This window comes from Saccopteryx bilineata, chromosome 2 (assembly GCF_036850765.1).
Source record: "Saccopteryx bilineata isolate mSacBil1 chromosome 2, mSacBil1_pri_phased_curated, whole genome shotgun sequence".
NCBI lineage: Eukaryota > Metazoa > Chordata > Mammalia > Chiroptera > Emballonuridae > Saccopteryx > Saccopteryx bilineata.
In genome coordinates this window covers 189,210,346-189,232,025 of record NC_089491.1, presented here as the reverse complement: position 1 = coordinate 189,232,025, position 21,680 = coordinate 189,210,346, and the positions used below count along the sequence as shown (strand labels likewise).

The 21,680-nt window shown below is 40.8% G+C and overlaps 1 protein-coding gene across 3 annotated transcripts in view; it reads right to left on the bottom strand.

The window, feature by feature from the left end:
* The window catches only part of FLT1 (fms related receptor tyrosine kinase 1), a 314,728-nt gene extending 293,503 nt beyond the window's left edge, over positions 1 to 21,225 (bottom strand). For all 3 annotated transcript variants that reach the window (XM_066258944.1, XM_066258943.1, XM_066258945.1), the window contains exon 1: positions 20,814 to 21,225. In XM_066258944.1, the coding sequence (XP_066115041.1) occupies positions 20,814 to 21,210 (397 nt within the window). In that variant the 5' untranslated portion in view covers positions 21,211 to 21,225. The remainder of the gene's footprint in view (positions 1 to 20,813) is intronic.
* Between the last annotated feature and the right edge of the window lie 455 nt (positions 21,226 to 21,680).

Here is a 21,680-nt window from a genome sequence, read left to right as displayed (position 1 = left end):
TTATCTCAAATAGAATTAACAATATACAGGTTTTGTTGAGAGTCATGATTCTGAAAGGGGAAGTAACCAATTAAAAGCCGTATGCTTCCACCAGCAATATTTCAACTTAAAAAAAAAGTAGTTTACTGAATGTTTTCACTCATTTCAGTATGTAATATGACAGTTTTTTTCTGACAAACATCCACAGGAGACTTTAAAGTCATTTGTACCCGAAACCTGGGGAACACTGTCTTTAACTCTTGGGACATGTTTTACCCATACACTTTCATTAATCTGTTTAGATCAGTGGTTCTCAAACTGTGTGCCCTAGAAGATTTCCAGGCGCGTCTTATGGTATTCCAGAGAAATATGTGCCTGTTGGAGACCAAAAAACCAACAGGGCTTTTGGAGTTTAGAGTTTTGGGGGACAGAGGTGTGGGAAATTGACTGTAAACTGACAGTCTGCCTAATCCCCCACCTCACTTGCCTGATTAGGTTGCAAAAAGCTGTTAAGCTGTGGTGCTGGATTGTTTACACTACCCCCATGTTCCCCAGAAAGACTGGAGGCAAGTTTCTTCAATCTTTTGTTTGGTGTCAAGTTAAGATAAAATGTATAGTGGGGGTTTTCTGCACTCAACACAATTAAGAGTAAAAAGAGAGGAATTCTTCAATGTATTGCCAAGGAAATGAGAGTTTGCCTTTCAAATATATGCCCAAACATTGAAGAGATTACTAGGACACATCAGGCTCATGTTTCTCATAAACACAAGAATGAAAAAAACACATTCTTACTGGGATCTGCCAAATTTATTAAATCTTAGTAAGAATGTATCTATATATATAAAAAGATAACTTTTTTGTGGTTTTTTTATTTTTTTAACTTCTCTTTTTTATGAATTCTAAAAAGCATAACTCAAAAAAGTAACATAAAAATGTTTTTTAATGTCAGAATAAATTTAATTTTGTTGTACTTATTTTGTTTAATTACCATAAAAGCACACCACTTGGATTTTATATTTTTTCTTTAATATTTAACTTATTATAACATATTTCTCAGAAATTTATATATAGTGCACCTACAATTATCTGTAGGATTTTAAATGCGTCCCGACTTCAAAAAGTTTGAGAACCACTGATCTAGACCCTTGTTTCTAGAATTAGTGTTTTTTATATCATCTGAGATAGCACATCTCTAATAAAACAACACAAAACACCAATTTCTGTTACCAGTTGGCCATCAAACCTAACAGCCTTTAGAATAACTTATGACTCAGCTCCTTCTGGAGGACAAGACCAGAATCAGTAAGTAAAAGTTACATAAAACCAGAAGAAAGAACTCTGTGGAGTTCCCTAATACCAGAGCTGTCTCCACAAATACCTAACCCCCAGAAAGAGACCTATGACTCTAGAAATCTGGGAACGCGTCCCTTATTTGTTTATTACATTCCCATATCATCCCTTCCTCTCATCCATTCACCTTGATTTCCCCAATCTTTAGCCTCTGTATATATTCTTCCATTTAATATTTTAAACATAGACTAATAATAATGGAAGGATAGATATAATAAGACAAGCTTGTTTTCTTTAAGTTTCTAACTTAGACCTGACCAGGCGGTGGCGCAATGGATACAGCATCGAACTGGGATGCAGAGGACCCAGGTTCGAGACCCCGAGGTCGCCAGCTTGAGCATGGGCATCATCTGGTTTGAGCGAAGCTCACCAGCTTGGACCCAAGGTCGCTGGTTACTCAGTCTACTGAAGGCCCGCAGTCAAGGCACATATGAGAAAGCAATCAATGAACAACTAAGGTGTCGCAACAAAAAACTGATGATTGATGCTTCTCATCTCTCTTGTGTTCCTGTCTGTCTGTCCCTATCTATCCTTCTCTCTGACTTGCGCTCTGTCTCTGTAAAAAAAAAAAAAAAGTTTCTAACTTAGGCTGGATAACAGAAAAATAAACAAGTATATATAGATGTATATAATTTTATATTCATAAACTCTTTTTTATAAAAATATAAAATTACATTATATTGGTATGTTATTACAGGGAAATGCCACATGCAGAGATAGTTAACCCAGCCCAGGAAGTGAGAAACTTCTCTCAGAAGAATGATGCTGAAGGTTAGGCCTGAAGAATGAGTGTGCATGTTTGCTAAAGGAAACACAGTGAGTCTTTCTCTCTCCTTTAAAGACTTCCATTTTTCAAACTCTCTAAAGTTCATCTCTACTTTTTAAGCCATTATTACCACCTGCCTTTCAAAGTCTCTGGTCCTACAACTCTGCTTTCCTTGGCCTCTTTGCTGACAGGGGGAAGGCCTAGTGTCTTCTTCCAATATATATAGTCATATATATGTTTGCATAGTCTGGGGTCTACCTGACCTCACTTGCCACTAGTAAGAAAAGTGAAAAGTGAACATTTGCTAGACTATATGCCCAGGTCACATTGTGCTTTAGAAATTACGGAAGAGGCTTGGGTTGGAGACACAGCAATGAAGGTCATAGAAGAAAATGATGGAACATGATAATTAGCCAGGACTTAATTTGCCTCCCCTTTTCACTCTGTTCCTAGTTTATACCATGGGTGGTCCAGAGCAAAGAAGAAATAGTTTTGAACCCAAACGTTCTTATTCAAAATGGAAAAACAATGGCAACAACAGTGACATTACCTAATATCCTAAGCTGTGTTCATGTACCTAGAAATTGAAGTTCCCTGTAAACTGTTCCTTTTCTATGCTATTTGGAAACCTTGACCAGTTAAGAGTTTCCCAGCAGGAGGATTCATTAAAGAAAATGTCCCCTGGGAACCATTTCTATAGTGGCTGAGCAGCTTATACCCTCATTTTGAATCCTGAGTCTAGATTCAATACAGGAGAACATGGCAAGCTCAGCCCATAATAAGAAAGGGGTCACTGGAACCAGAGTGTGGTCCAAATGGAAGGAATAGAACATTTCATAGGCTGGGGGAGAATTATCACTAGCTCTTGGACACATGTCTGCTAACCTCCTCCACCTACATGCACATTCACATAGAGACTCATAGAAAGAGAACTAATGTGGACCTGTGCCTCTTTCAAAGGTCTCTGAGACCCAGAAGAATGGTCAGGAAACAGTTTCAGTCAGTTCAGCCAGCACTTATTGAGTGATTACTAGCTGCCAGGCACTGTACTGAATTCACAGCTGAAACATGGATCAGAAATAAGCCCTTCGTCTTGAAGGCCTTTCAGCCCTGAGCAGCCTCTTAGGACATGAGTCATCTAGAAATAGATTACGTGAATCGCAAGAAATGTAGAAGACTATCTAAGTCAACAAATAGAGATCACCTCAAAACTATGTATGCCTGTACTTAAAGACATGTTTTCGAGTATAGGGAGTCGCAACTTCTTTGCTAACATAAGTGATTCATCACAATAAAATTCAGGTTTTTTAAAAAGATTTTATTTATTCATTTTAGAGAGGGGAGAGAGAGAGAGAATGATGGGGGGAGGAGCAGGAAGCATCAACTCCCATATGTGCCTTGACCAGGCAAGGGTTTTGAACCAACAACCTCAGCATTCCAGGTTGTCACTTTATCCACTGCGCCACCACAGATCAGGCTTAAAATTCACAGTTAATATCACAAAATGACACTCAGTGGTAAATATCATACAATAAATATAACCATGTTTATATCTTGAAATTAAATATGTTCATTGATAATTGCTTAAGCACCTTTTATGTGAATGTTAAAATGTTCTAAAATAAAAGTCTTCTACTCCTACCTGAACTCACACTGGAAGCTGAACATAAACCTAGAACAAGGATTGGTTATGAAATTGGCATCAGGAAATTTATAGTTGGTATAATCCATAATTTTCCTCATGAAATCATATCAGAAAATACAGCACTCTAAAACTTGTAAGAAAATATATTTCTTATAGGAAATCCTCCCCTCCAGGTCTGTACTTAACATTCTTCCAAAATAGTGAGTGAATTATCCCAGGGAGGCAAGCCTATGCCCATGTGCCTGGACTGTAAAGCTCATTTAAATAAAAAACAACTGTAGTTCTACATTTTAGAATTTTATTACTCTTAAAAAATATATCTGCCTGACTTGTGGTGGCACAGAGGATAAAGCATCAACCTGGAACACTGAGGTCGCCGGTTCAAAGCCCCAGGCTTGCCCAGTCAAGGCACATACGAGAAGAAACTATGAGTTGATGCTTCCTGCTCCTCCACACCCCTGCCTTTCTCTCTCTCTGTTTTCTTTCTCCAAAATCAATTTAAAAAGATAAAGGCTTTATCTATGAACATATATATATATATGAATACAGAATCACTAACTTTAATGTCCAGTCTAAAAATGCTAAAGTGAAATGAAGTTCCTGAAAATTAGCATTCATGCTAATTTCCTGAATGATCAATGCCTTTGTGTGGCAAACACGTTGCAAAAAGTATTTTTCATTTATGAGTTTTTGAGGACAGGAAACGGGGAAGTGAGTGGTAGAATGACTTTTCATCTGTGAATCAATGTGTGTCAAATATCCCCTAACACTCAAGACATTATATATATACAAAGTCCATTTTAGGGCAATAATAGGGAATAATAATTTAATAATAAATAAGGGCATTACTCATTCCCCGTGGGTTTTTTTCCCCCTCTAGTTTTAGCAGAATTCCCTATGGAGAAGATTTCAAAACTATAAACATTTCCAAATAACAACAGAGAACAAAAATCCAACCCAGCAGTAGACATTAAGTGGAGAGTCAAACAGTGTTTTCCAAAAAGAAAACAATACCATTAATCATCGTGGAAATGCTGTAACAAGGGTTTACATGGCCTTTTAAAATTGTTTGTTTGCAATGCCCTCTAATAGATCCCTGCCTTTCCATCTGTTTATATATATTTTTGGTTTCTCTAATGCCAACTTAGAAAAAAGAAAACAAACATAAAAATCAAATAGTATATATCTCACCATTCCTTATAATTTTCATCCAAGGCATGCATCTATTTGACCACTCTCTGCTGTTTCCTTGGAACAAAATATTAAAAATAAACAAGAACAACAACAACAAAAAACTCCTCAGTAGGTGGCAGGATAGGACTTCCTCAGATTGGGATTAACATGGCCATATTGGGGTATTGAAAAGTGTCTTTGTGCAAGTAATAGATCAAGAAACACCGTAAGTAAAAATGCTTTTTTCCTTTTGGCTTCTTGCAGGTTTGAATACCTGAAAGGAATAATCTAAAGAAGAGCAAGAGACCCAAGCAACAACAGGGTGGGTAGAAACAAGAGTACTACGCCTGCCAATCAAACAGGGAACTGAGGCCGTGGCTGTGCCACCCAGACAGAAAGCAACATGACAGCTTGTTATTCTAAACCCTGAAAACCAAAGAGGTTTTCTTTGATTCCTAGATTTTAACATTCAAGGTATGTTGGGTAAATGTTGGTGGAAAGGGCACTGTTTTTAAACTCAGAAAGACCAAGTTTCGAATCCTAGTCTGGTCACTCCATAAGGGTGTGACCTCAGCAAATCACCAGGTTTCTCTGAGTTTCCAGGAATCAGTACCTGGTAGGAGGCTGGCTGAGGGGTCAAAGTTAAAGTGCCCACAATCAGGAGATGCTGGGGGCGTGCATTCCTCAGCTTTCCCCAGAGTCTGTTTAGTGCACTCCAGCCCTAACCCAGGGAGCATCTGCCTGCTTCAGGGTTCTTCCTTGTACTTCAGTTTCATTGAGAAAAAGCTCCAAGTGTTTGAGATTTCTGGGATCTAAAAGGTGCACAGAGAAGCAGACATGGGTTCCTGGAAACAGTCAGGCAGATGCAGCCTACCTTGTTAGAGGACCTGTGAGATGAGGCCTTTTCAGGCATCAGAGTGCTGGCTGGCCTTATTGTCCTTCTGCTTTAGAAAGCCACTTACAGAAGAGCAGTCTGAAAGCCCATATCAAATCCTGTTCTTACTGCCTTTGGAGATCCTATTCTGAGTTGAGTTTATGCGATGGTCCTTGAATACTCTTACTAAGACAACCTGCATGGTTAAAATTCTGTTTTAATGTAGACTTTACTGGTGCTTGCCACACACAGAAGCGGACTCTCCCAAAGCTACTTTTAGCTGGAGTAGCAGTGGCTTCTCACATTCTGTGGAGATGGCAAAACTCCAAGGATAGAACGGTTTGGAAAGGAAGAAAAGAGCAGCACACTCTCATCTATGCTGGTTTCCTTCTCCCCCTTTCACTTAGGCTGGAGGTAGGGAGGTTTGGGGTCTGACCCAATGAGACAGAAGTAATTCCAGCCTTACCACCTCTGTGGTCTTAGGAAAAGTATTCAATGGACCTCAGCCTTTCTTCATATTGAAGAGTACTATACAACCTCTTGGGACTGAGTAAGATAACAAATGTAAACCAAAGTACCTGACAATCCATAGGAGTTGGTTTACTCCTTTCTCCTTCCCCCAGTGCACACAGCCTCGCCTCAGCCTCCAGAAGCTGCTCAACCAGAGAGCCTAAGACAGAAGACCCAAGAAGCTGCTGCAGAGCTGTCTACACTCAGAATCTGAGGGTCAGTGTCCTCCCTTGCTGGTATCATGGTATTCATAAGAGGCTAGCAGCCCCAACCTGGAATGTACCCCAATCAAAAGATCTCTAAAGAGGAAGCCTTTCCACTGGACCACTTCTCTCACTCCCAGATTCTGTGTAGAATGGCCATGGCATTATTCACTACTATTTTTCTGACCAAATGCAATTCAGTTCTGGCTCTTAACCCACACACCCAGGTCGGCAGTACAGACCCACTGTCCTCAGAAAGCACTTCCACCACATCTGCTGATGGCATGTCCTGAGCACTTGATCCCCACACTCCTTCTACAAACTACTAACATATACTCTTCCTAGCAGGAGTTCTTGTAAATGCAGTTTCCTCCACCTTGTTATAGGTCTAGTGATGATTCAATGGCTTTTACAGATTGGCACAGGGCAGGTGCCTCCCACGTGGTCAGACCTCTCAAACCAGCCCTCTGGCAGGGGTTTCAAAGTGTGGTCTCTGGATCAGGGGCATCAGTATCCCTTGAGAGGTTGTGAGAAACTCTAATTCTTGGCCCCATGCCAGGCCCATTGAATCAGAAACTCCGGGGTGGGGCCCAGTATTCTATTGTAGCAAAGCTCTCCAGGTAATCCAGATATCTGATAAAAGCAGAGATTCTTAACCTTGGCCACCCAGTGGAAGGCTACCCACTGGAAGCACTGGGAGCTTTGGGTCCCCCTATACCAACTGTGCTTAAACTGGCCAGGGGTGCAGCAGGGCAAGAAGTTTTTTAAAAAGCTCTCCAGATGATTCCAATGTAGAGAAAGGGCTGGAGACCATGGCCCTGAACAGAAGCAAAGGGTTTCACAGAACTTAATGGGCAGGCTAGTTACTAATCAGAATTTTGTTAAAGATTGCCTTGAGTTTAAGTGGTTTCATATACATGTATATATATTTTGTGTGTGTGTGTGTGTGTGAGAGAGAGAGAGAGAGAGAGAGAGAGAGAGAGAGAGAGAGAGAGAAGGACAGACAGGGACAGACAGGAAGGGAGAGAGATGAGAAGCATCGATTCTTTGTTGCAGCACCTTAGTTGTTCATTAACTGCTTTCTCATATGTGCCTTGACCAGGGGGCTATAGCCAAGCCAGAGACCCCTTGCTCAAGCCAGCGACCTTGGGCTTCAAGCCCCAACCCCATGTTCAAGCTGGTGAGCCTGCGCTCAAGCTGGCAACCTTGAGGTTTCAAACCTGTGTCCTCAGCATCCCAGGCTGATGCTCTATCCACTGTGTCCCTGCCTGGTCAGGTGGTTTCATATTGTTATATAATGAAAACCAAAGCTTTTTATTTATACAAGGTTCACTTCAGGCCTCTTTTAACAAAAGAATCTGATCATTGTTATAGCTAGGCTTGTGTAGACCACATGATGGGTGGCTTGAAAGAAAATCTATTCACCTGCCACCAGTTAAATAGAAGAATTGAAGACTAGGCTGAGAAAAATGCCTGTAAGCACTGTGATGATCTGTGAAGAAACAAAAGCATTTGCCAGGATTTGCAATGAAAAAAGGAAGAAGAGTGAAAGTGAAAAGCACATTAAATTTCAAGCCAGTAAGAAGTACAAAGAAATTGTTATCAGCTACAGCACAACACCATGAGACAGTGATGCCTCCTTGACAATAGAGATTCTGGAAAAGGAGACACCTTGACCTGTTTTTACCACCAGGTAACTTTGTTTTGGAAGGAAATACCTTGTAAAACTATTATTTACGGTTAAAACCAATCTATTTAATTCCATTTTTACTGTATTCCACCAAGTCCATATTTTCTAGGATCTTGCTCTTGTGCCGAGGATTTGGTTTGCCTTGGTATCTTTAAGACCACACTTTGGTTTACTTTGATTATAGGTCCAAGTTAAGTCTAAGGTTTTTGTAAAAAGAGTCTTGAAGTAGTACACAGGTGCCCTAGCAGAAGACAGGGCACAAGAACATGTGGGAGACAGAAGAGGCTCCTGGCTGACCTAAGTCTAGTCCCTTTGTCACACAGGCCAAAGGTCATCAAAAGATTTGGGTAAAGAGGAGTTAGATCCTGACATCATAGCTAAGAGTCCCTTACTGAAATTAGCGCTTCTCAACTTAAAAATATTAAATTTATTGTGGTGACATTGGTTAGTAAAATTACATAGATTTCAAGTGTAGAATTCTATGATACATCATTTGCATATTACATTGTGTTCACCACACAAAGTCAAGTCTCTTTCTGTCACCATCTAGTTGATCACTTCTGTTCTTTTCTATCCCCCCACCCTCTTTTCCCTCTGATAATCACCATACTGTTATCTGTGTCTATGAGTTTTTGTTTGTTTTTCTTGTTTGTTCATTTGTTGCTTTCAATTTTATAACCCACAGATGATGGAAATCATACGATTCTTGACCTTTTCTGTTGATTTATTTCACTTAGGATGATATTCTCAAGATCCATTCATGTTGTTGTAAATGGATATATTTCATTTTTTCTTAAGGCTGAGTACTATTCCATTATATAAACATAGCATATTTTTTTCTTTTTTTTCTTTTATTATTATTTTTTTTTATTTAATTGTGTTTACATAGATTCTAGGGTCACCCGAATGCATCCCCCTCCCCCCTATTCCCCTCAACATCTCCCTTGCCCCCTCCCTATAGTGCCCTCTCCCCTTCCCTTCAGGTTTATCCCATCCTATCATCCCCTTTCCCTCTGTCCTCTTTTCCTCTGGTCCCTTTGATCCCTCCTCTGTCTCAACTCCATTCCTCAGTTCTCATTATTCCTTGCATTCCTCAAATGAGTGAGGTCATATGATATTATTCTTTCTCTGCCTGGCTTATTTCACTCACCATAATAGTTTCCAGGTCCCTCCATACTGTTGCAAAAGGTAATATTTCCTTATTTTTCATAGCCCCATAGTATTCCATTGTATGTACCACTGCCTTTTAATCCACTTGTCCACTGCCGGACACTTGGGCTGTTTCCAGATCTTCGCAATTGTGAACAATGCTGCCATAAACATGGAGGTGCATTTCTTTTTTTCAGTCGGTGATATGGTGTCCTTGGGATATATTCCTATAAGTGGGATGGCTGGGTCAAAGGGCAGTTCCATTTCTAATTTTTTAAGGAATCTCCATACTGTTTTCCACAGTGGCTACACCAGACAGCATTCCTACCAGCAGTGCAGGAGAGTTCCCCTTTCTCCACATCCTCGCCAGCACCTATCATGTGTTGTTTTGTCAATAAGCGCCATTATGACTGGTATGAGGTGGTATCTTATTGTGGTTTTAATTTGCATTTCTCTAATGATTAGTGATGTTGAACATTTTTTCATTTGTCTATTGGCCATCTGTATGTCCTCTTTGGAGAAGTGGTCATACTCACTTCTATTCACTTCTTGTGCCCACTTTTGATTAGATTGTTTGTCTTCCTGGTGTTGAGTTTTACAAGTTCTTTATAAATTTTGGTTATTAATCCCTTATCAGATGTATTGTCGGATATGTTCTCCCATTGTGTGGTTTGTCTTTTTATTCTGTTCATATAATCTTTAGCTGTGCAAAAGCTTTTTAGTTTGATATAGCCCCATTTGTTTATTCTGTCTTTTATTTCATTTGCCTGTGGAGATAATTCAGCAAAGATATTGCTGCAATAGATTTCGGTGAGCTTACTGCCTAAGTTTTCTGCTAGGATACTTATGGTTTCACGATTTATATTTAAGTCCTTTTTCCATTTTGAGTTTATTTTTGTGCATGGTGTAAGTTGGTGGTCTAGTTTCATTTCTTTGCAGGTAGCTGTCCAGTTTTCCCAATACCATTTGTTAAAGAGACTGTCTTTATTCCACTTTCTGCTCTTACCTCCTTTGTCAAATATCAATTGTCCATAAAGATGTGGGTTTATTTCTGGGTTCTCTGTTCTGTTCCATTGATCTATATGCCTGTTCTTATGCCAGTACCAGGCTGTTTTGAGTACAATGGCCTTATAGTATATAACTTGATATCAGGAAGTGTGATACCTCCCACTTTATTCTTCCTTTTCAAGATTGCTGAGGCTATTCGTGTTCTTTTTTGGTTCCATATAAATTTTTGGAATATGTGTTCTATATCTTTGAAGTATGTCATTGGTATTTTAATCGGTATTGCATTTAATTTATAAATTGCTTTGGGTAATACAGACATTTTAATGATGTTTATTCTTCCTAACCATGAGCACGGTATATGCTTCCACTTGTTTGTGTCTTCCTTGATTTCTTTTATCAATGTTTTATAATTTTCTGAGTACAAGAAAATTTCTGATAGTTCATTGTTTGTGTATAAAAATGCTTCTGATTTCTGTGTATTAATTTTATATCCTGCCACCTTGCTGAATTCGTTTATTAGGTCCAGTAGTTTTTTGACTGAGACTTTAGGGTTTTCTATATACAGTATCACATCATCTGCAAATAATGATAATTTTACTTCTTCTTTTCTAATTTGGATGCCTTTTATTTCTTCTTCTTGATTGCTGTAGCTAGGACTTCCAGTACTATGTTGAATAAGAGTGGTAAAAGGGGGCACCCCTGCCTTGTTCCTGATTTTAGGGGAATTGCTTGGAATTTTTGTCCATTAATTATAATGTTGGCTGTGGGTTTGTTAAGGATGGCCTTTATCATGTTGAGGTATGTCCCCTGTATTCCCACTTTGCTAAGAGTTTTGATCATGAATGGGTGCTGTATTTTATCAAATACGTTTTCTGCATCTATTGAAATTATCATGTGGTTTTTCTCTTTCCTTTTGTTTATGTGTTGAATCACATTGATTGATTTACAAATATTGTACCAGCCTTACCTCCCCAGAATAAATCCCACTTGATCATGATGTATGATTTTTTTTCATGTATTGCTGGATCTGGTTTGCTAATATTTTGTTGAGGATTTTAGCATCTAAATTCATCAGGGATATTGGCCTATAATTTTCTTTCTTTGTGTTGTGTTTGCCTGGTTTTGGAATTAGAATTATGCTCGCCTCATAAAAGGAACTTGGAAGTGTTCCTTCCTCCTGAATTTTTTGAAACAGCTTGAGAAGGATAGGAGTTAGTTCTTCTTTGAATATTTGGTAGAATTTACCAGTAAAGCCATTGGGCCCAGGAGTTTTGTTTTTTGGGAGCTTTATGATAACTGTTTCGATCTCTTTTGTTGTAATCGGTCTGTTTAGGTTTTCTGATTCTTCCAGATTGATTTTTGGAAGATTATATGTTTCAAGAAATTTGTCCATTTCACCTAGGTTGTTTAATTTTTTGGCATACAGTTCTTCATAGTATTTTCTTACAATATTTTGTATTTCTGTTGTGGCAGTTGTTATTTCTCCACTCTCATATCTAATTTTATTTGAGTCCTCTCTCTTCTTTTCTTGATGAGTCTTGTTAAAGGTTCAACGATATTGTTTATCCTTTCAAAGAACCAGCTCTTGGTTTCATTGATCCTCCATAGTGTTTCTTTAGCTTCTATATCATTTATTTCTGCTCTAATCTTTATTATTTCCTTCCTTCTACTACCTCTGGGCCTTTTTCAAGCTTCTTAAGGAATGCCTGTAGTGCTGTGAACTTCCCTCTCAGGACTGCTTTTGCTGTGTCCCATAAATTTTGAGTTGTTGTTTGCTCATTATCATTTGTTTCTAGGATTTTTTTTATTTCTTCTTTTATTTCATTGTTAACCCATTTGTTATTTAATAACATGCTATTTCATTTCCATGTGTTTGAGTATTTTTCAGTTTTTATGTTGTGGTTGATTTCTAGTTTCATGCCATTGTGATCAGAGAAAATGGTTGATATGATTTCAATCTTCTTAAATTTGTTGAGACTGCTTTTGTGTCCTAACATGTGGTCTATCTTAGAGAATGTATCATGAGCACTTGAAAAGAATGTATATTCTGCTGCCTTAGGGTGAAAAGTTCTAAAGATACCTATTAAATCAAGTTGATCTAGTGTGTCCTTTAAGTCTGCTGTTTCTTTGTTAATTTTCTTTCTTGAGGATCTATCTAGTGATGTTAGTGGGGTATTAAAATCTCCTACTATTATAGTATTGCTGTTGATCTCACCCTTTATATCCATCAAAGTCTGCTTTATATATTTAGGTGCTTCTATATTAGGTGCGTAGATATTTATGATGGTTATATCTTCCTGTTGGATTGCTCCCTTTATCATTATGTAGTGACCTTATTTATCTCTTACTATAGTCTTTGTTTTAAAGTCCATTTTGTCTAATATAAGTATTACTACCCCAGCTTTTTTTTCATTTCCATTTGCATGAAATTTTTTTTTCCATCTTTTTACCTTCAGTCTATGTGCATCTTTTGTTTTAAGGTGTGTCTCTTGTAGACAGCATATGTACAGGTCCTATTTTCTTATCCAAGCAGCTACTCTATGTCTTTTGATTGGATCATTTAATCCATTTACATTTAAGGTTATTATTGATATGTAGTTGTTTATTGCCATTTTATTCTTTAAAGCTGTATTCCTCTTTTGCTATATTCTTTTCCCACTTTGATCTGTTTACAACAGGCCCCTATCATTTCTTGCAGCATTGGTTTGGTTGTAATGAATTCCTTGAGTTGTTTTTTGTTTTTTTTTTGTCTGGGAAGCTTTTTATTTCTCCTTCAATTTTAAATGATAGCCTTGCTGGATAAAGTAGTCTTGGTTGTAGGCTCTTGTTCTGCATTACTTTGAATATTTCTTGCCATTCCCTTCTGGCCTCAAGTGTTTCTGTTGAGAAGTCAGATGTCATCCTTCTGGGGGCTTCTTTGTAGGTGATAGCCTTCTTTTCTCTAGCAGCTTTTAATATTTTCTCTTTATTGCTTAGCTTTGGTATTTTAATTATGATGTGTCTTGGTGTAGGTCTTTTTGGGTTTCTCTTTAATGGAGTTCCCTGTGCTTCTTGAATTTGTGAGACCCTTCCTTGCATCAATTTAGGGAAGTTTTCAGCTATGATTTGATTGAATAAAGTTTCTATCCCTTGTTCTTTCTCTTCTTCTTCAGGAACCCCTATGATGTGGGTGTTATTCTTCATGTTGTCACAGAGCTCTCTCAAAGTTTCCTCAGACTTTTTGAGTCTCTTTTCTTTTTTCTGCTCTGATTCTGTGCCTTTATTCATCTTGTCTTTCAACTCGCTGATTCGATCCTCAGCTTCATCCATCCTGCTTTTAATTCCTTCCATTGTGGTCTTCATTTCTGCTATTGTATTTGTCACCTCTGACTGATTCTTTTTTAATATTTCAATATCCTTTTTTATACTTGCTATCTCTTTAGTTAGGTGTTCGTACTGGCCATCCATTGTTGTTCTAAGACCCCTAAGCATCCTAACAATCATTATTCTAAACTCTGCATCCGGCAGTTTGGTTATTTCCATATCACTCAGTTCCTTTTCTGGAGATTTCTCTTGTGCTTTCATTTGGATTGCACTTCTCTGTCTTCTCATTATGTCTGTGTGTTTGGGTGTGTTGTTTATAGGGCTTGTTGAGTCTAGGTTTGGTGTTGTCTGCCTCCAGTTTTCAGTTGTGTTATTTCTAGGTTTTCCCACATTTTCTTTATCCATTCATCTGTCACAGGACTCTAAGGTTGTTCCTATGTGTTGGTCAAGAGCTTCTCAATTTTTAATGTGCAAACAAAACATCTGGGGACTTTATTAAAGTATAGGTTCTGACTCATTCAGTTCTTAGTGGATGCTGGACCATGGACTACACTTTAAAAAGCATGTTTTAGTGTATGTTGTGGACAACAGCAAAGTGTGGGGCTGGGGGTGGGAGTTGGGGAAAGGAGGTACGAGCTTGAGCCCCAACCATGGGATTGAGTGTTCAGATCCATGTCTCACCTATCTAGTAGGATGATCCTGCCAGGAGCCTGTTTGCATGAATGGCTGAGAAGAACCTAACCTAAGGAAACAAGAAATCAGGCAGACTAGCCTTGTCTAGTGGCTTGAAATAAAAGGCTGCTATTAAAGCAAAGCACTGATGCTGAGTGTGTCTAGGTCTCTGTTCTCCAATTTTGCATCACAGCCTAGTACCCAAGGACTCAGGGTTGAGTCTATGAGATGAAAGTCAGTCAAAGCATAAAATCTGAAAGTACTATTATCTCTAAAAACTGGGTAAGACACTGCAGAGTAAAGCTGAGTGCTTGACATCTCATCAATAAAGGCTAGGACACAACTTTTGTACAGACTGAAACCTGGCTTGGAAGGCTCAGAGGCCCCAGTAAAGCATGATGACAAAACAGAAGGGATTATAGGAGATAAGTAGTTCAGACAGCTGAAGTTCACAGCTGATTTCCTACATTCTAGTCACTCACTGCAGAGGATAAACATTATCTACATATTAGGAACAGTCCCTCTAAAAAATCCACTGTAACCAAGGCCAAATGGACAGGCAGGAGCACATTCATATACTGGAAAAAAATTAATATCTGGCCCTGACAGATTCCTTCTTTGAAATGATAGTATGGCTACATCATTCATTCATTCACTCATTCATTCCAACACTACCTGACAGCCTCTGTGCCAGGTGTTACATTATGTGCTGGAGATCTAAGACCAGCTAAGACATGATCTGTCTTCCCCAAAGGGTAAGGGCACAACCACATAAACAGAATACTAACAATGCCAGGTGAGAACTGGAAAGGGGGCACAAAGAGGGGGTTACACATAGGAGGGTACACATAAGAGTGGGAGAAACCATTTGTTCTGTCTGGGGCTATGAGGAGGTACTCACGGAGATAGTTTCTGAGCTGGATTTTGAAGGCAGGGGAGGAAGAGACGCCCAGGGATAAAAAGGTCTAGCGGACAAACAGTGCAAGCACAGAGCAATAAATATACAAGGCTCATCTAAAAAAGAGTGATTCCTCTGACTGGACTGAGTTTGTGTAGTACTGCCCACAGGAGGATTACTGGTAATCTTACTGAATCTCTCAGTGTACTACTTGAGCAGCCATAATTTGGATATGCTTAATTGAGACCCTTATGGGCTTTAAGAAAATAGATGAAATTTCCATATTAAAAAAGTGATGCCAGAGTTTAAAAAGATATTGTAGCACTGTAATGATGTCATTCAACAAAAATTGAATACCTCTACCATGCCTGGGTTAGAAGAAATACGAAAATGAAGAAGAAATGTTTTCTGTAGTATGAACATTGGGTTCCATTCCTGCATTTGTCACTAGCCTGTTATTGACCTTGAAAAAAAAAATCACTAAACTGCTCTGGGTGAATTTTCTCATCTCTGAAGTGAGTAGATTCCATCCGAGGCTCTAACTCACTCTCCCAAAGTATGTGTTCATGAAACAAGATCAGATCTCTCAAAAACATCAAGGAGAGGAGCAATAATCAGAAATGGCTTCACCAAGACTGATGGGAAATCCCCAGGAATTCTTGACATCCCCCCACATCCGCCCCAGCAGCAATGCAGGAAATCTAGTCCACTATCTCCAGCAGACTCAATGGAACCATTTCCTTAATGAAACCTACCTCCAGCCCCAGATGCTAAGCCAGAAGCTTTCATTTCAAGCCCTCCCTCAATTATCCCATTCCTCCCATTTCCTTCCCCTTCCTCAATCTGGTATAAATCCAGTAATCTAATCAACAGCATATACTTTCCAAGCACCCAAGTGTGTGAGGAACCACCGCTAATCCTGAAAAGCATGTGGCAGATCTTGTCATTTCAAACCAGTTCAGTTATGCTAAGACCAATGGAACAGAGTGGATTTCTTTGTTCTAGTAAATTGGTTAAACTCAATGCAACAGATGCTTCTAATGCTTTGAGCCATTCCTAATGATATACTTTTACTTAAAAAAAAAATTCAGTGTTATTTCAAATGTCCTTCCTCCCATAACCACAATGACAAACACTCCGAAAAATTATATATATTTGATATTCAATGAATTCCTGACCCAACTGAAGCAAGAACATGATTAATACCAGCAAGCTTTGCATTTCACACCCAAGTGCCAAAACAGCTTCTCTCAGTTCCTCTCCATTCTATGTCCACTCACATACACATCTCAACTCAAAGCACTACAGAAGCTACTGCTCTGCTCCTTGTTCTTGCTTTGCACAACTTCCCAAAGCAGAATGAATAGCAGCTGCAACTCTGTAATAAATATGTTAGATAACCTTTCTCCAGGACATGCTAATATTTGGTCATTATAAAATCATTTTTTGCAACACACCACTTTCAACTTCTATATTCTATGCAGTCAAAGTAGATTTAGAATGTTTCAATAGTTTTTTTGTAAAATGACAAAGGGATTATTTGGATTGTTCTTTAAAAGTCATATAAAATAGAGGTTTAGTATCCTCAATGAAATCTAAACTTCTTTTAGAATAAAGTGAGCATTAATAATAACTATTATTAAAAGAAATGCATATTGAGTTTTAAATGACTGGCATCTTTAGAAGAGATAATGTAAATAAAGTTATAGAGTCTACTTCCTAGAATTACACCTCTGCTATTGGCATACTCTAACAGTTTAGCTCTTGCAACCCATTGAAGACCAAGTTAATTAGTTGGTCAGGTCTATTTTCAAAAAGAAAATACAGTGTGATTACTGATAACGGTAATCTTGTCATCCTTACAGTCTCAGGTAGGGGTTCTATCCATTCCATATGCAAATGTAGATAAGAGAAGGAGGAAGAGACACAGTTCAGTCTACTTGTTGGAATCATTTAATTTTAGAATTGAGAAAGGGCCTTAGAAATAACATCTAACTTTTGAAGTTTATAAATGAAAACAAAAAAGTCACTTAGGTTTCACTAGAAAAGAAACTGATAGCCTTTTATAGAATTTTTAACAGGGAAAGAAAAACTTCAAATAATCATAGACGAATAAAATAAAAATATTGAGGAGCTAAAGTAGTTGACTACCTACAGTTCACCTACAACATGTCCCATTAGTTGGAAAAGTAAGTGGATTGCCAAAGGTGCTATAAATAATTAACATTTTCAGTATGCAATTCAGAAAAACACAACCAAAAAGGTATGGCTGTATAAACCCTGGGGAAAACAACAAAAATAGTTATGTGAAATTAGCTTTATTATGAGATTTATTCATTCATTTTGAAATTAGGTGTTATTTTCATGTACATTTTGATTTAACTTTATGATATTAATTGTTAGTCAAATAAGTTTGTAAATATATATATGTTTGCTCGCTTATAGTTTGCATTGGGTGTGGGAGACAGGCTGTAAGCAGGCAGGGTCATTATAGCCTAAGGCTTAGTTTTAAGACTAAGATTTTCTCACCCTTTTAATACCAAGATCTTTTCAACACCCTTCTAATACTAAGATGTTCTCAAAACTAAGCTTTTCCCCACACCCTTGACTGTTGCATGATGTGGGGTGGTGCACTCTTATGAGGAATCCCATTGATGCCTCAGATAAGTGGCTTTGTATCAGAGACTTCCTTACTTGCATATTGGCTTAAAGGCTTTCAGATCCTTCCATCAGCATTGCAGAGGAGAGGCAGCCAAGATGGCGGAATGCTGAAGGAGAAGCCTGTTTGTGCAGAGAGAAGGAGATGGGGAACAGAGGTGAATAAGGCTGGTGGGGCCTTTGATTCTAGGAATACTTGGATGAGTCCGTGGCTTTGGGAGCCCTGAATAGAAAGGGAAGTGTTTTCGCACTGTGTGTATTTCTTGCCCGCTGGGTGCAAGCTAGGATTAAAGGTAATGGCCCACCAGTTCTTGGCTCCATTGTTTCATTACCATCTGTCTGAATCAAATGCGAACCTGCATGGGCCAGGCGGCTGTGATGGTGGCTGTGACTACTGGCTTTACATTAATACGGACTTCCTTCACAGAATTCATCAGTGAAGCATTTCCAGTTAGTTAGAGCAAATTGTAAATGTTAGCTGCTCAAAAACTCAAGAAAAACAGGACGAGGAAAAGGGGGTCTGTGGCTTTAATCAAGGGTGTGGTAACTTAAAAGTAAGAAAATGAGACTGAATGGAGTAAAGGAGGACTGAAACCCTTTTTGCAGGAAGACATCGCAATACAGAGGACTTGAAAATATCTGAATTATTAGCATCTTATTTCCTATGATATTTGGAAGAAGGTAAATACACTCTTTGGAGGGAGATACATTATTATTTTGTGTTGCTGAACCTCTGGTTATTTTATCCCTCATGGCACAGGTGCACATTGCTCACACACTGTAATAATGACTGATGAATACACAAAAGATATATAGCACCTGAAGGGAAGCAGACCTGGCCCATGATGAGTGCAAGTAGACTCCTGATCGATCCACAGGGCAGAAACTTGGCCCCTTTCTGGACCCTCTCCCCAGAGCTGCAGCCCCTGGGTTCAGTTTTAAAGACCTGATTTGGTTTAGAAAGCAGGTAGTGACTGTTTCACTGGGAGATGTCTGTTAACCAGATAAAAAAGTCTGTGGTCTGGGAAGGTAGGCTTTGCAATGATAAACCCCAAAAGCTGATAGAATGTTCCTTAAACCAGCAAGTAAAGGGGTTCTCACCTTGCCAGTGTTTTGTCTTGCTTTCTCTCTATAACATGTAGGTCATTTACTTTTTAAAAAATTTTATTTATTGATTTTAGACAGAGGAAAGAGAGAGAGAAAAGTGGGGGTGGGGTGGGGAGAGGAGCGGGAAGCATCAACTAGTAGTTGCATCTTATATGTGCCTTGACAGGGCAGGCCCTGGGTTTCAAATGGGCAACCTCCGCATTACAGGTCAGCACTTTATCAACTGAGCCCTCACAGATCAGGCTAGGTAAATTTTTTTTAAATTGCAAGAGGTCCAAGATTCCTGCCATATTTAAGTAAAATAAAGTCTGAGAAAAATCATTAGAAGATCTTACATTTCTGAGAATCTTCCAGATATCTACTTGGCCTCTAGTCACAAAGAGAACTATATTTCCCTAGTCAACCACAGTTTTGAAACAAAACTTAAGATATATTTGTGTGAAGCAGAAAATCCAATAAAACACATATTTCCCTCCATTTTTTTGGACTCACATAATTTACCTTAACATAATAGATGAACTTGAGTAAGTCATTTATATACTCGAAGTAACTGTTTAAAAATAAGTGACTTTTCAGAACTAAAAATGTATTTTTGAATTAGAACAATATTTCATATAGTTATTTTAGCAACTTTTTCCAACTTAAAGCAAGCACAGTTCTCATGCATTATGACTTGCCCCTAGCATTAATGATTTCACAACCCAATTGGAACTATTGCTTGTTATTTAGAAACTGAGGGTCTAATTAGTCTTCCCACTGAGAAAGAATGCTGAATTTAACTGTTACAGCCTTTGGGATTTAACAGTCATTTACAAAAACAAAACAAAAAAGCTCAACTCTACTAACTTTCTTTCCTTGAATCACCGAAGTAACTTATTTTATGTTACTGTCTTTTGCCCAGAGGGACAAAACCAAGGTTCTGACTACTTGGCCTCGCCTGCAGAGACGCGATCCGAGCCACTACATCCCCTCGGGCTTTGACGCCTCGCTAGCGGCGGCCTCCACTCTAACCGCGGTGTGACCTCCTGGCCCCGACGGTTCTGCAGCCTGTTTCCTTAACACCCGGCAAAGGGGCGGACCTCACCGACCGCTCAAACCGCATCTTTTAGTCCAAATTGTCCGCCCTTTCTTCTCTAGGAATTTAAAGGCTAGGCTAGCAATTCCGAAACTTAATAGCATTTGGGTTCTCAAATGCCCTCCTCGGTCAGATGCACTCAGGCGGATGGAAAGGGCCCCGCGGTCCGCGGCCGGCGGGAAGAGTGGGAGCTTGTCTATCATCCCGTGGACAGAGGGGCTCCAGGGCCCTAAGTGGGTTGACAGGTACCAGCTCTTGCCATCTCTGAGGATCTGTCTGCTCCCGCCAAGCACGCGACCCCCTCCACTAGGCTCTCCTGCTTCCCTCTCGAGGCGCGACGCCACGGCCAGTGCCCGCCCTCGCCACCGCCGGGCTTCAGCCCGGTCCCTGCGCGATCTCGCTGGCGTCCGGGGCGCCGCGGCGCCGGGCTCCGAGAGCACCGCGGAACAAGTCTGGCGTCAGGCAGGTCAGCGTGCGGGATGCTCCCGGACCCCAGAGCCAGGCAGAAAGGGTCAGCGACTCCAGCCGCCGAGGAATAGCCCTAATAGTACTGGGCTAGTAGCATCCAAGTTGGCGATGCCCGCGGGGCCCTCTCCGCGTCCTGATCGCCCGGCGGAAGAGAAAAGCGCCAACACCCCAGGCGTGCATAGTAAGACTGGTGTCCCACTCCCAGGGCGCGCCCCTGCCTCCTCGTCGCGGCCCCCGCCCCAGGGCGCGCCCCTGCCTCCTCGTCCGGCCCGGGCCGCGCCTCACCTGTGAGGAGAAGACCGCCGAGCAGCGCGCACAGCAGGACCCCGGTGTCCCAGCAGTTGACCATGGTGAGCACACGCGGCCTGCTCGCCTGGTGCCCGCGCTCCTGGCGGGCGACCCACCCAGCCGCCGGAGCTTGTCTTCTCGCTCTCCAACGCCGCCGATCCCGCACTGCGGCCCCGCGCCCCGAGCGCCCCTCTCCAAGGCTTAAGCCAGAGAGACAACCACTTGTCGGGTAATCCTCGCAGCCCGGCGTCCTCGGCCGCTGCGCTCCAGCTCCGGAGCCCGCTCCGAACCGCCGCCGCCGCCGCCGCCGGGGAAGAGCCCAGAGAAGTGTTTGTCCGACGCACTCCGAGCCTCTAGCGGACTTCGATGGAGAGGAGCGAAGGGCGGGGGCCATTTATAACCTTTCCCCAGCCCACTTCCTACCCCGGCACCTCCTTCCAGTGACGTCAAGGGATCCCCCACCCCTCATCCGCCTCCCCACCTACCCTCTTCCTCCGGGACCTTATTCCCTACGGCTGCGGAAGGGGTCAGGGGAGAGAGCACGCGTGGGGAAGTGGTGGCGGCGTGGCGGCGGGGCGCTGCGAGGGCAGGTTCTAGGTCTTCGTCCCGGCCCTCCAGCCCTCTAGCCATCCTTCCTTAGCGCTCAGGAAATCTTGGCAGGCTTTTCTTGGCAGGCTTTCCTTGTCCGGTTTACTCAGCCCTGGGGGCCGCCCGAAGCTGGTGAGGGCGCAGGACTGGCGCTCCCCCGGCCACCTCCGAGGTGGAAAGCCCGCTTCGCAGCAAGCTGGCCGCGGTGTCCTCGGCACCAAGGAGTGAGGCGCACGCAGTGCGGCTCTCTCCCCTTCCTGCTCTTCCCTCTTTGTC